This window comes from Miscanthus floridulus, chromosome 18 (assembly GCF_019320115.1).
Source record: "Miscanthus floridulus cultivar M001 chromosome 18, ASM1932011v1, whole genome shotgun sequence".
In the NCBI taxonomy this organism is placed as follows: domain Eukaryota; kingdom Viridiplantae; phylum Streptophyta; class Magnoliopsida; order Poales; family Poaceae; genus Miscanthus; species Miscanthus floridulus.
Window position 1 is genome coordinate 60934656 of NC_089597.1, and position 13020 is coordinate 60947675.

At 50.6% G+C, this 13020-nt stretch overlaps 2 protein-coding genes and 1 long non-coding RNA gene across 6 annotated transcripts; 1 reads left to right on the forward strand and 2 right to left on the reverse strand.

The window, feature by feature from the left end:
- The first annotated feature begins 2086 nt into the window (after positions 1–2086).
- LOC136522406 (peroxidase 1-like) lies at positions 2087–3250 on the forward strand. Its single transcript, XM_066516230.1, has 2 exons — positions 2087–2305; positions 2483–3250. The coding sequence occupies exons 1-2, from the start codon at positions 2087–2089 to the stop codon at positions 3248–3250; spliced, it is 987 nt and encodes a 328-aa protein (XP_066372327.1).
- A 5863-nt stretch (positions 3251–9113) lies between these two features.
- On the reverse strand, positions 9114–9557 carry LOC136523932 (uncharacterized). Its single transcript, XM_066517446.1, has one exon. The coding sequence runs from the start codon at positions 9555–9557 to the stop codon at positions 9114–9116; it is 444 nt and encodes a 147-aa protein (XP_066373543.1).
- Positions 9558–10207: 650 nt separating this feature from the next.
- LOC136521990 (uncharacterized) lies at positions 10208–12781 on the reverse strand. 4 transcript variants are annotated; one of them, XR_010775747.1, is made up of 5 exons: positions 12253–12781; positions 11290–12063; positions 10944–11155; positions 10715–10839; positions 10208–10447 (listed from the first exon to the last, which is right to left on the reverse strand). It is a non-coding gene; the product is annotated as an uncharacterized lncRNA (long non-coding RNA). The 4 variants fall into 4 exon arrangements; XR_010775746.1 differs by having other exon boundaries at positions 11290–11477; positions 11552–12781; XR_010775745.1 differs by having other exon boundaries at positions 11290–12781.
- Positions 12782–13020: the final 239 nt, after the last annotated feature.

Sequence of the window (13020 nt, forward strand, 5' to 3'; positions counted from 1 at the left end):
ACGATTTGAGGGAGGAACGGCTTAGTGTTGAATGCTTCTGTTTACCGAGTGCCTAGATGTACGGCACTCGGTAAACTCAAGCACCGCAGCCCAATGACATGTGGGCCTGGTACATGTTTACTGAGTGCCCAGATCTACGGCACTCGGTAAACAGAAGCATGGCAGCCCACTGTGCCAGACAGGTGGGCCGTGGCTAACCTTTACCGAGTGTTTGAGGCCACACTCGGTAAAAGTATCCATTATTTCATGCAAAACAAAAAAGAAAAAATGCCAATTTAATCCTAAAATTCACCAAACTTTCACATGAACTATTTCATGTCATCTATTTACTATCTAAAAAATTCCAAGTTCAAATCATAATGTTGAATTTCACTCTTAATAGAAATCATACTCGTCAATGTGAATGTTTAACGTCTCTTTGGGAGATGTACCGGTTCGGCAGCGACGAATGTAAAAATACTTCCGAAACAAATTTTTTTTATAACATAGATGTATGCTTCAATGTTAATTCTTCCAATCTCGTGATTTATCGAGTTCGATTTTAATTATTACAATTAAATTTACACGATATGTACCTAATTTTCATAAAGAATGAAAAGTTTGTGAAATATAGTAAATAAATCGAAATAAACACCATATTTTGGAATGGGGTACTAAATATCATATGTGGATAGAGGAAAAAGAATGAAGGAAAAACAAGAAATTTGGTTGAATTTTACCGAGTGCTGCGCCAATACACTCGGTAAAAGATAGTGTTTACCGAGTGTTGTGCACTTACACTCGGTAAAACTTTACGCTTAATGGGCGGAGCTGTTGTTACCGTGATATTTGCCGAGTGTATGCTCATAACACTCGGTAAACATGTCATGCCGTGACGCCGTTTGGCCCACGGTTGCTATCCTAGGTGACGTGGCACCTCAATACCGAGTGGCTATTTTTACCGAGTGTGCCCGTTCGGTAAACTTGTAGTTTTCCCGAGTGTCTTAATTTACCGAGTGTGCTGACTCGGTAAAGCGGTCCACTACCGGGTGTTTATGTTTTCCGAGTGTTGGCACTCGGTAAATAATGTTTTCCGAGTGCCCCGACTTTTGACACTCGGTAATTGTCGGGGCACTCGGTAACTACACAGTCTCCGGTAGTGAGTAATGGCTTGCCTGAGCGCCAGCTCTATGTATGTACGTATGTGGTTGAGGGATTAAGATGTGGCTGGAACGTTCAGAGAGAACCCTATTTTTCAGGAACTTTCAGAGCAAAATTATCTTGGGCTAGCCCCTATAGGCCTATATGTATATTACATATTTGCATCACACAAAGCTAAAGCATTCTCTAGTGAAAACCGGTAGCAATCATACGAACTGTCCAAACTAACAGTCGTACCAGGGCGATGACGCGCAAAAGCCACAGTGGCCATGGTCAACCTACCGGCAATGCTGCGGAGAACATGCATCTTTCGTAACGTTCACGTACGTTACGCCACGACCAGATGCCGCCACCCAAGAATTCCTGCTCATCCACAGGTACATACATTATCATACACAGCTAGCCCAAATCATTGGCAACTCACATGGGGTCTTATTCCCCTCGATGTATATATCTATCTATATATACCCTATCTCGATTACATATATATAAATAACTGGCAACGGATAGGATAATTGCCTTCATTCTGTCTTCTCTAGCTTAGTGTAGATACGAACCATGTTGCATACGGTCGACGCGGCCATGAACTGGCCTTCATCTGCGCCAACTATCTCTCCATATCTTTGTATTGGCCTTCTCACTTGGAGCCAAGCGTCAACACCTCAATTCAAGTAAATGCATGTCTTATTTTTATACGTTGGCGATTATGTTGTGATGGCAGCTAGCACATGGCTTGTGTACGCAGGAACAGGTTGTCACACGCCACGGCATACGCAACTCCAGGTAACTATAGGTTAGCAACACATCTATAAATACTTGGTGTCCGAAGGCATGTCCATCATCCACATTCCTGCCTTGATTAGTTGCAAAACATTCGTGCTTGATCTACACCATACAACTATCTGAGAGCCATTAATTATCAATATTTGTGGTCGAAGCAGGTTTCATGGCGATTAAGCCTTTTGTAATTATGCTGCTGCCTGTTGCCCTCCTGCTGGTCACAGGTAGCTCACCGGTGGTGGCTCAGCTTGAGGTCGGCTACTACAGCAAGACATGCCCGAACGTCGAGGCGATCGTCCGCACGGAGATGGAGAAGATCATCTCTGCTGCACCCAGCCTTGCTGGCCCGCTCCTCAGGCTTCATTTCCACGACTGCTTCGTCAGGGTAATTTCGTTACACCTTGTCAACCATGGCGTCACAAACGTCGTATCCGCCAGCTTGTCGTAGTATATATATACTTGTGTCATATATCGTATGTATCCAGCATTGATTAACGTTTGCACTGATCGCCATAGAACTGACAGAAAACTAAACTATGCTCGCATCATCACAAAATTGTAGGGCTGTGATGCCTCTGTCCTGCTCAACTCCACCGAGGGCAACCTGGCAGAGAGGGACGCCAAGCCGAACAAGAGCCTCCGGGGATTTAGTTCCGTGGAGAGGGTGAAGGCCAAGCTCGAGGCCGCCTGCCCCAACATCGTTTCCTGTGCCGACATCCTCACACTCATGGCCCGCGACGCCGTCGTGCTTGCCAAGGGCCCCTTCTGGCCAGTCGCACTAGGCAGGAGAGACGGCCGCGTCTCCAGCGCAACAGAGGCGGCCGACCAGCTGCCTCCAGCTTACGGGGACATCCCACTGCTCACCAAGATTTTCGCTTCCAAAGGCCTCGACGTGAACGACCTCGCCGTCCTCTCCGGCGCCCACACCCTTGGCACGGCGCACTGCCCGTCCTACGCCGACCGGCTCTACAACTTCAGCAGCGCGTACAACTCGGACCCATCCCTCGACAGCGAGTACGCTGACAGGCTGAGAACGCGCTGCAAGAGCGTCGACGACAAGGCCATGCTTTCTGAGATGGACCCTGGCAGCTACAAGACCTTCGACACCAGCTACTACCACCACGTCGCCAAGCGGAGGGGGCTCTTCCAGTCCGATGCCGCGCTCCTCGCGGACGCTACCACTAGGGAGTACGTCCAGCGCATTGCCACCGGCAAGTTTGACGACGTGTTCTTTAAGGACTTCAGCGAGTCCATGATCAAGATGGGCAACGTCGCCGTGCTCACCGGTGCAGTGGGGGAGATCAGGAAGAAATGCTACATCGTCAACTAAAGTATATATTATCAGCTCGCTAAATCATTGATTTTTTTAATAAGCTTAACTCCATGAGATGATAGGGCGCATGTCTGTCTGTTGTTCCTCAATGTAATGTATTATTATATTGCTGTAAATTCATTCTTTCTCTGTACGATAATGTCAATGGTGGCAGATAAACTGGAGCGCACATTATATATTTCATATACACTTGTGACATAAGTACACATATATGTACTGGAAAACAAAAAAAATAACAATCTAGAAAATTCATATAAAATAACATATGAACAAAATGCACCATAGGTCCATTATATTTTCGTCCTGTGTCACTTAGGTCCAACACCTTTCTAAATGCAGGTTTGAGTCCTTAAACTTTTTTTTAACTTAGGGTAATTCTCATTGCACAATCTGGGATGTTGACAAGTGCTCCTCCCCTTCAGTACTACCCACACCTACAGCAGCAAGGACATGAGCTGCCTTGTTACAATTTCTCAGAACATTAATGCACTCAAAACTAACAAAGCTAGTAGATGCTATGAACCATAAAGTAATCTGCTGCTCCCTCGCCTGTACGCGGGCAGGGGAAGGCGTCGAAAGGGCTCCCCTGCTGTTGCACTATAGCCGCGGCAGGGGTAGATGCTGAAAGGCTCTCCTGCCGCACTGTAGCCATAGCAAGGGCATGCGCAAAAGTCAGTCCTGCTGTCACATCTAGTCACTGTAGCAGCATGGCAGCCTGTCATGTCTATGTACTAAGATTAGATGGGTAGAGTTGTATATATAGCTTCCCACTATAACTCAGTAAAGTTTAGCGAGTTCAATTTTATCATCTCCTCTACAGAGCTCCGACCAACGCTGGTGCTTGTGCTGTGTGTGTGCGCGCTCTGTTCTCCCTCCCTTCTTCTACCTCCAGCCATAGTGTGTGTGGTCGGCAACGACGGTGAGCGGTCGGCTCACCCGTGTCGGAGATCTCTGGACCAACAAGTGGTATCAGAGCCATACAAGCGCCGTCGCCGGACTAACCGCTGGCGATGACAGACGGTTTGAAGATGGGCGACAGCAGCGGCGCTGCGGTGGCTGCCCAGTCACGACAGGAGGTCGTCGTGCGCACGGTGCAGGAGGTCAGCGGCACCAGTTAGCCGACGCTGAGTCACACCAAATATGGCAAGTGGGCGGTGACCATGAAGGTCAAGCTCAGAGCCCGACGGCTCTGGAATGCCAATGATAAGGGCATCGACAACGAAGAAGACGACATGTCAGCAATAGAAGCTATCCTCGCTGTTGTGCCAACGAAGTACAGGGAGCCGTTGGGAGCGAAGAACTCTGCTAAGGAGGCGTGGGAAGCCATTGCAGCGATGCGCATCGGCTCCGACCGTGCAAAGAAGGCGACGGCCCAGCTACTGAAGCAGGAGTATGCCTCCCTCAAGTTCAAGGATGGTGAGTTGGTGGAGGACTTCTCCCTCCGCCTATAGTCGCTCATCAGCAAGCTGAGGAGCCACGGCATCACCATCGACGAAGAAGAGGCGGTCTCCAAGTACCTCTACTCCATACCGGTGAAGTACATCCAAATCGATCTCTCCATAGAGACGATGCTGGACTTGTCCACCCTCACCATTGAGGATGTGACATGCCATCTACGGGCGGTGGACGAATGCATGGATCAGGCCACAGCAACGACGGACACCGGCAAGCTGCTATTGACAGAGGAGGAGTGGGCTGCCCGGAAGAAGTCTGGGGAAGCCTCCTCCAGCCGTGGTGGTGATGGCAAGCGTCGCGGCAAGGCTTCTTTTGAGAAGAAGAAGAAGAAGAAGAAGGTCAACCCCAACACCTGTTGGCGCTGCAGGAAGACGGGCCATTGGGCAAAGGAGTGCTCAAATCACAAGCAAGAGAAGAAGGCTGAGGCTCATTTAGCGTAGGCTGATGAGGATGATGAGGCCACTCTCCTGATGGCGACGTTCTGTACACTGCATGATGTTGAGGCCAAGGAGAAGGGAGAGGTGATGGTAGTGAAAGGGCACGACAAGGCTCTGAAGGCTGTCAACCTCGACGAACCGCGTGCCTAAGTCTACCTCGGACGTGTGGGCGGCGAACAGGAGCAACAGTGGTACCTAGACTCTGGCGCTAGCGACCACATGACGGGCTCCAAGGAAGCCTTCTCCGAGCTCAACGGTAACGTGACTGGCACGGTGATGTTCGGTGACGGCTCAAGGGTGGCGATCCGAGGGCGTGGCACCATCATCTTCAGGTGCCAGACCAGTGAGCACCGCGCGCTGATGGATGTGTACAAAATCCCACAGCTGCGTTCAAGCATCGGGCAACTAGACGAGTGTGGATGTGAGGTACTGATCGAGTGCTAGATCCTGAAGATTCGAGATCGGGAGCGGCGTCTTCTCGAGAAGGTAAAACGCTCACGTAATCAATTGTACCTGCTCAACTTGAAGGTGGAGCAGCCAGTGTGCCTGGCAGTAAGGCACGCCGAGGAGCCGTGGCTGTGGCATGCCCAATTCGGCCATCTCAGCTTCGGCGCGCTCGGTCGACTAGAGAAGATGGTCTGAGGGCTGCCCCACATCAAGAACGGAGGCGAGCTGTGTGATAGCTACTTGGCCGGGAAGCAGAGGAGGCTGTCGTTCTCAAAGGCGGCCAAGTATCATATGCGCGGACGCTCTCGAGCTCGTCCACGGCGATCTCTGTGGGCCAATCACGCCAGCCACAAATGGTGGTTGGCGGTACTTCCTCCTGCTTGTGGATGATTGCAGTCGTTATATGTGGTTGCAACTCTTGATGAGCAAGGATGAGGTGGCGGAGGCGATCAAGAAGTTGAAGGCACGCGTGGAGGCGAAGAGTGGAAAGAAGCTACGCGTGCTGCGAACTGATCGCAGCGGCGAATTCACTTCGGTGGAGTTCACTGCGTACTGCGCGGATCAGGGTGTGGTGCGACACCACACCACGGTGTACTCGCCACAGCAGAATGGCGTGGTGGAGCGACGGAACCAGACGGTGGTCAGCATGGCTCGATCTATGATGAAGGCCAAGAGCATGCCGGCAAGGTTCTGGGGTGAGGCGGTGACCACGGCGGTGTTCATCCTCAACCGCGCGCCCACCAAGGGCCTAAAGGGCAAGACACCATTCGAAGCTTGGTATGGGCACAAGCTGAGCGTGTCCTTCCTTTGAACACTCGGCTACATCGGCCATGTCAGGAAGACGAAGCCAGTCCTCACCAAGCTGGAGGACAGGAGCACATCGATGGTGCTCTTGGGCTACAAGGAAGGTACCAAGGCGTACCTGCTTTACGACCCACACGGAGGCAAGGTGGTTGTCTCACGCGACGTCGTGTTCGACGAGAAGACGACCTGGGACTAGGACAGTCCGAGCACGGGGGAAGCTGGCAGCTTCACTAGCACCTTTGTCGTCGAGCACTTGGTCATCCACGGTGGTGGAGACGCTGGAGAGGAGGTGCCGACCACTCCAGCAATAGAGCCGAGCACTCTTGGGGCGGTGCCGAGCACTACGGGAGGGGTGCTGAGCACTCCAGGAGGGGTGCCGAGTGGTCCTGCAATGGTGCAGACCACTCTAGGATGGGTGCCAAACGCTCCCGTAGCAGAGCCGAGAGGTCTTCCAGTGGTGCCGACCACTCCAAGACTGGTGCTGAGCACTCCTATAGTGGTGCCAACCACTCCAGGAGTGGTGACGAGCAGTCCAGGAGTAGTGTCGAGCACTGCAGCTGGGGTGCCGAGCACTCCAAGTGATGTGCCGACACTCCGGCAGAACAGGGGACTCCATCGACGCTGATCGAGTTCTCATCACCTCCAAGTGACATAACTGAGTTCGTGGATGCCTTCCACGATGGTGAGGAGGTGTGGTTCCACAGGCTAGACGACATCGTCGGTGGCACAGGGTCCTCAGGCCTGACGGGTTGGCTGTTCAATGACCCAGAGCTGCTTCTCGTCAGTGCAGAGGAACCACCCACGTTCATGCTGGCCGAGCGCGATGAAAATTGGTGACAGGCGATGCTAGAGGAGATGAAGGCGATTGAAGAAAATGAGACTTGGGAGCTCGTTGATCCACCTCCAGGATGTTGTCTGATCGGCCTAAAGTGGGTGTACAAAGTCAAGCAGGACAAGCGCGGCGCCATTGTCAAGCACAAGGTGTGCCTCATCACCCAAGGCTTTGTCTAGCGTGAGGGCATCGACTTTGAGGAAGTCTTTGTGCCGGTAGCACGCATGGAGTCTATCCAACTACTGCTAGCTTTGGCAGCAGCGAAGGACTGGCGCGTCCATCACCTGAATGTAAAATCAACCTTTCTTAATGGCAAGCTGGCGGAGACGGTCTTCATCAGGCAATCTCTGGGTTTCGTCGTCAAGGGAGCGGAACACAGGGTGCTCAAACTGCGCAAGGCGCTCTATGGGCTGCGGCAGGCCCCGCGAGCGTGGAATGCCAAGCTTGACGCCACGCTGGGCGAGCTTGGGTTTCACGCAATGCACAACCGAGCACGCGCTCTACACGCGGCAACGGGGGAAGGAGGAGCTCATCGTCGGCGTGTATGATGATTACTTGATCGTCGCCAGCACGCGTGCGGAGGACATCAACAGCTTCAAGCACGAGATGGCAGCTCATTTTCGAACGAGCGATCTCTGCCTGGTCTCCTGCTACCTCAGCATCGTGGTGAGACAGGGGAAGGAGGCGCTCATGCTCAGTCAGAGCGCGTGCGTCTCAAAGCTGTTGGAGCGGAGCGGCATGGCTGAGTGCAAGCCGTGCGTGACTCCAATGGAGGAGCAGTTGAAGCTGACGAAGGCCAGTACCACGGCTAAGGTAGATGCAACACTCTACCAGAGCATCGTCGGTGGTCTGCGCTACCTAGTCCACACTAGCGCGGACATTGCGTTCACCGTGGGCTACGTCAGCCGCTTCATGGAGGATCCTCGAAAGGATCACTAGGCCGTGGTGAAGCGGCTGTTGCACTACGTCAAAGGGACGGTGGATCAGGTGATCGTCTTCCCCAAGACCGACGGAAGTGGGCTGCAACTCACTCTGTTCAGCGATGCAGACATGACGGGGGACATCGACGGACGCCGGAGCACCTCTAGCGTGCTCGTCTTCCTCAGGCCGGCTCCAATCTCATGGTTGTTGCTGAAACAGAAGGTGGTGGCACTATCCACGTGCGAGGCAAAGTACGTGGCGGCGGCCACAGCAGCGTGCCAAGCTGTGTGGCTGCGCCGGCTGCTGGGTGAGCTGACCGGTGTGGAAGCTCACCCACCAGCACAGATGGTGGACAACTAGCCCGCCATTGCCCTCGTGAAGAATCGGGTTCTCTATGACTGGAGCAAGCACATCGACGTCAAGTTCCAATTCCTCAGGGACTGTGTCGATGGAGGACAGATCGTCATCGAGTTTGTCGAAACTAGTCGGCAACTCGCGGACGTCCTCACCAAGCCGCTCGGCCGTCTTCGGTTCACGGAGCTGAAGACGATGATCGGTATGGTGGAGGTTCTAGGGTTAGCAGCAGGATTAAGGGAATAATTGTAAAGTAATCTGCTGCTCCCTCGCCTGTACGCGCGGCAGGGGCAGACGCCGAAAGTGCTCCCCTGCTGTTGTATTGTAACTACGGCAGGGGCAAGCACTGATAGGCGCCCCTGTCGCACTCTAGCCACAACAGGGGCAGGCGCCAAAGTCAGTCCTACTGTCACATCTAGTCACTGTAGTAGCATGGCAGCCTGCATGTCTGTGTACTAGGATTAGATGGGTAGAGTTGTATATGTAGCTTTCCACTGCAACTCAGTAAAGTTGAGCGAGTTCAGTTTTGCCATCTCCTCTGTAGAGCTCCGGCCAACGCTGGTGCTTGTGCTGTATGTGTGCGCTCTATTCTCCCTCCCTTCTTCTATCTCTATCCGTAGTGTGTGTGGTCGGCAATGACGGTAAGCAATTGGCTCACCCGTGCCGGAGATCTCGGGACCATCATGAACTTCAGTTCCTGGACAATGCCACCAGCCCCTGACAAATCAATTTCTTCAGTTGACAACGCTTGTTTAACTTTCAGCGCATCAGTCTCCAAGATCTGCCGGCCAATCCCCAAATTACATGCAGCTTGGACACCCTGCAGACATGCAATCGCTTCAGCCTGGAATGCATTCAGCAAGAGATTTACACGCCCCCATCCACTTAGCACAACATCTCCATCACTGTCCCTGATCAAAAAGCCCCACCCACCGCACTTTCTTTCTGGGATGAAAGAAGCATCGCAATTCAGTTTCAGATGTCCCTCCGGTGGCCTGGCCCAGCGCTGTACCCTTTGCACATGCGCTCTTTGCAGCGTTTGAGTATCACCCATCTCCCCAACATAGATTTTGATAGCTCTCGCCACAATCTCTGTTGGATGCCTGCGTCCCTCCTCTCGGACAAGGTTTCTTTCAGATCAAATGAACCACAGAGTAATGAACATGAGTTGCCGCCTGTCCTCCTTTGCCTTCATTATCTGGTCAATCACATCACGAGCTGTACCCAGGCCGCACAGACTCGCCCATTCCTTCCCTAGCTTCAGTTCCCTCCAAATTTGCTTGGCCAGTTTGCACTTTAGGAAAAGATGAGCACCACCTTCATCCAGTCTATTACAAACCGGACATTTGGTTTCAACACTATACCACAACCCAGATTCAGCATCGCCCGGTGGGTCGTTATAAGCTGTTTCAACGACCTACGGCCAGTCGTTATAAATCTATAACGAGCCATTGATTCTGGCATCATTATAAATCTTTAACAACCGACCGTCTTTTATCGACCGACCATCAAACCCTATGCAATAGATATAGACCAACTGTCTGACGCTTATTATAAATTTATAGCGACACACTATCTTTTGACATATATTTATAGCGACCAACTATCTAACGCTAGGCTTACAAAAAATTAACCATATCCATTTATTTATATTTTAACCATACAATCAACATTAATCATGTCAGACATTAAGCCACACACACATGAAACACATAAATTGGAACAAAGCTCACAATTGTCATTGAAACCATCAACATTTGTACTTGTACAATTTTTCACACGAAATACAAAGACAATAACCAAGCTAGCTCACTGAACTACCTACTCAATTAAGATGTCGGCCTGTACAGCTCACAACTCATATGTTTTGCTCACACAACAGAATCTTTTGTCACTAGGAAATCATGAACAAAAATAGCCACCATGAGCACCTTGATCCTCTTGCTGCAATTTAGAGATAGCCTCATCAAACACTTGCAAAGAGCCAAAGAATACTTATCAGGAATAAAACTCACATGTGCAAAGGTGTTGTCTTTGAAGACCAGGTTTTTAAGCTTCTATAGAACAACTGTTATTTATTTGAAGATTGTCAACTTATTTGAAAGAAAGACAGGAGCATATTGAGAGCCTAGATAGTCCAGTACACTATCAAGTATGCACACTTGTTACTTAATTATAGGCATCTTCACCTATATGTGTAACAGAACTCACCTCTACTGTTAGTAGAAAAAGAGACTCCACTTGTCGTTGCATTCATAGGATATGAAAAATTCCATAGCAATATATGAAAAACTCCCTCTAAGCTTTACGAATCTTCCTTGGGGCCAGAGATAGGCCTACACGAGATGAGATGAACATAATAGCATAGTACTTAGTAAAGTGTTTGCACTAGATCTCTCCAAAATGATTGATGAATGAATAGATCCATGAAAATATTCACCTGAACAGTCGTTTGTCAAAGCGAATCTGCAACAAAGACTATTCCATGGGGATGATCATATCAAATAACTAGCAACCTACTGATAAAATAACTATCAAAACCATGTAGTTATGCCAGCAAGATATGACACTATCCAAAATCTGTCAGCCACTTGGCGATGTTCCTAGACAGGTAACTGTGCCACGCATGCTTTTATGCTTCAACATATCCATCTGAATCAAGTAAAGAAAATAAGAAAACAATGTAACGGCACACATGCTTTTATGTTTCAGTCAGAACTGGAAACACATTTTAATATTTCAGCGCCTGTTTGTCTATAATCTGTCAAGGAAATGCAGTCAGTTACCTGGTAGAGTTTGTGTTGTGGGGGAGATAGCACAGGCTTCTGATTGTAGGTCTGCACAAGCTTCCTCTCTGCTGTGCTGAGCTGCAGGGTTTGCCAACCAGCCAGGATTTTCACCCTCTCTATGTAGGGCACAGTGCTATCTGCTAGGAATCACTTCACCTTTTGCATTTCCTCATTCTTATAAGCCTCTGCATAACTAGTCAGTCAGAAACTTTGCCTACGCATGTGTTTTATCTATACAAGAGAAATCTATTGAGCTTACATTCTTAATGGTGAAGGGCAGGCCTGGTGCAGTGGTGAGAGCTGTCTCACTAAGTCACCAGGTCACGGGTTCGAAGCAGCCTCTCCGCAGATTTTGCGGGGGGAAGGCTTGCCTCAGTTTTTCCCTTCCCTAAACCCCACTCATGTGAGAGCCTCCGGCACTGGGTCTGCCCTTTTTTTACATTCTTAATGGTATGTACATGAACCACTAGTGCAGAGGAACTATTACTACTACTACTCCAATGAGTGAGGTGGAAAGCCATCAAATTCATTGAGAAGACAAGACATTTTTCTCATCATTGAATTTTAAAGCTCTAGGACTCACAAAAATCACAATAGGGTAGATGAAACAAAACGTTGCGCCCTATGTTTTCTACTCTCCTGTGTTTTCTAGTCGACACTGAAAGAAGGTGCCGGCATGAACAAATCAGTAACAAAAGAAGACCATGATCGACTGATCAACTGCACGAGACTACTGCACACTGAGTAGTTCACCAAAATACAAGCAGCAGCCTACAACCACAGCATTAGACATTGTGCACACTAATCAAGCTCTGACACTTTGTCTACCAGGTTTTCATATTTCGTGTGAACAGAACCACCAAAAGCCTTAGGTTGCCCTCAACCACTCCAAACAAAGATTGGTCTTTTCATCCAAGCATACAACATAGAACACACAAAAACAGATGAGGGATCAATTACCTTGGATCCGACGGAGTTGACGACACACTCGTAGAAGATGCGGACGCGGAGGCGCACGGCGGTATAGTGGATATGGATCTAAACACGCCTTAGCCATCTTCGCCACGATCAGACCACGCTCCACGCTGCCGTCGCGCCCTCTCCACCGCACGCCGCCGCCGCTCCTCCTCCACTGTGCACTGCTGCTGCCATTCGCCCTACCACTCCTCCTCACTCCTCACAGATCCGGCGGAGCGAGAGAGAGCCAGGACTAAGAGATGGAGAGATCGATAGCCCGGTGGGTCTGGGAGCACGTGGCATCATGTCGGGGGACGGAGTGGACGCCGCCGGGTCGAGGACGGAGCACGCGGTGCCGGGCTGGTGAGGGAGACACGCGCCGCCACATTGGAGAGGAGGATCGGCCGGAGCGCAGAGGAGATGTAGGAGCGGAAAGATCTGGGGTGGGAGAGAGGGGCGGCGGAGCGGCCGGCGGCGTGACGGGCATCTCCCGAGCGGAGGCCGCGATGGGGCAGTGCGGGCGTCGATCAGCAGTGAGGGAGATGTGCTAGGGTTAGTCCGTGAGGGAGATGGGCTTTGTGTTAGCGGGCTGAGATTTTTTTTCCTGACAGGTGGGGTCCACCAAAAATTTAGGGGCCAAATGGGCCAGCTGAGGGCGCGGTTGCCCAATGCATGTGTTGCGACTGATAGTTGGTGGCGAAAAATATGATATAACGACGGACAATCGAACGCTAAAGCGAAATAACAATAACGACTGTCTATTGCAAAAAC

Excerpts from the sequence above, each read along its gene's own strand:
- LOC136522406 (XM_066516230.1), top strand. The coding sequence starts at position 2,087 with ATGGCGATTAAGCCTTTTGTAATTATGCTGCTGCCTGTTGCCCTCCTG. Across the intron at positions 2,306-2,482 it reads TCCACGACTGCTTCGTCAGG|GGCTGTGATGCCTCTGTCCT; the intron begins GTAATTTCGTTA and ends ACAAAATTGTAG.
- LOC136523932 (XM_066517446.1), bottom strand. The coding sequence starts at position 9,557 with ATGGGTGATACTCAAACGCTGCAAAGAGCGCATGTGCAAAGGGTACAG.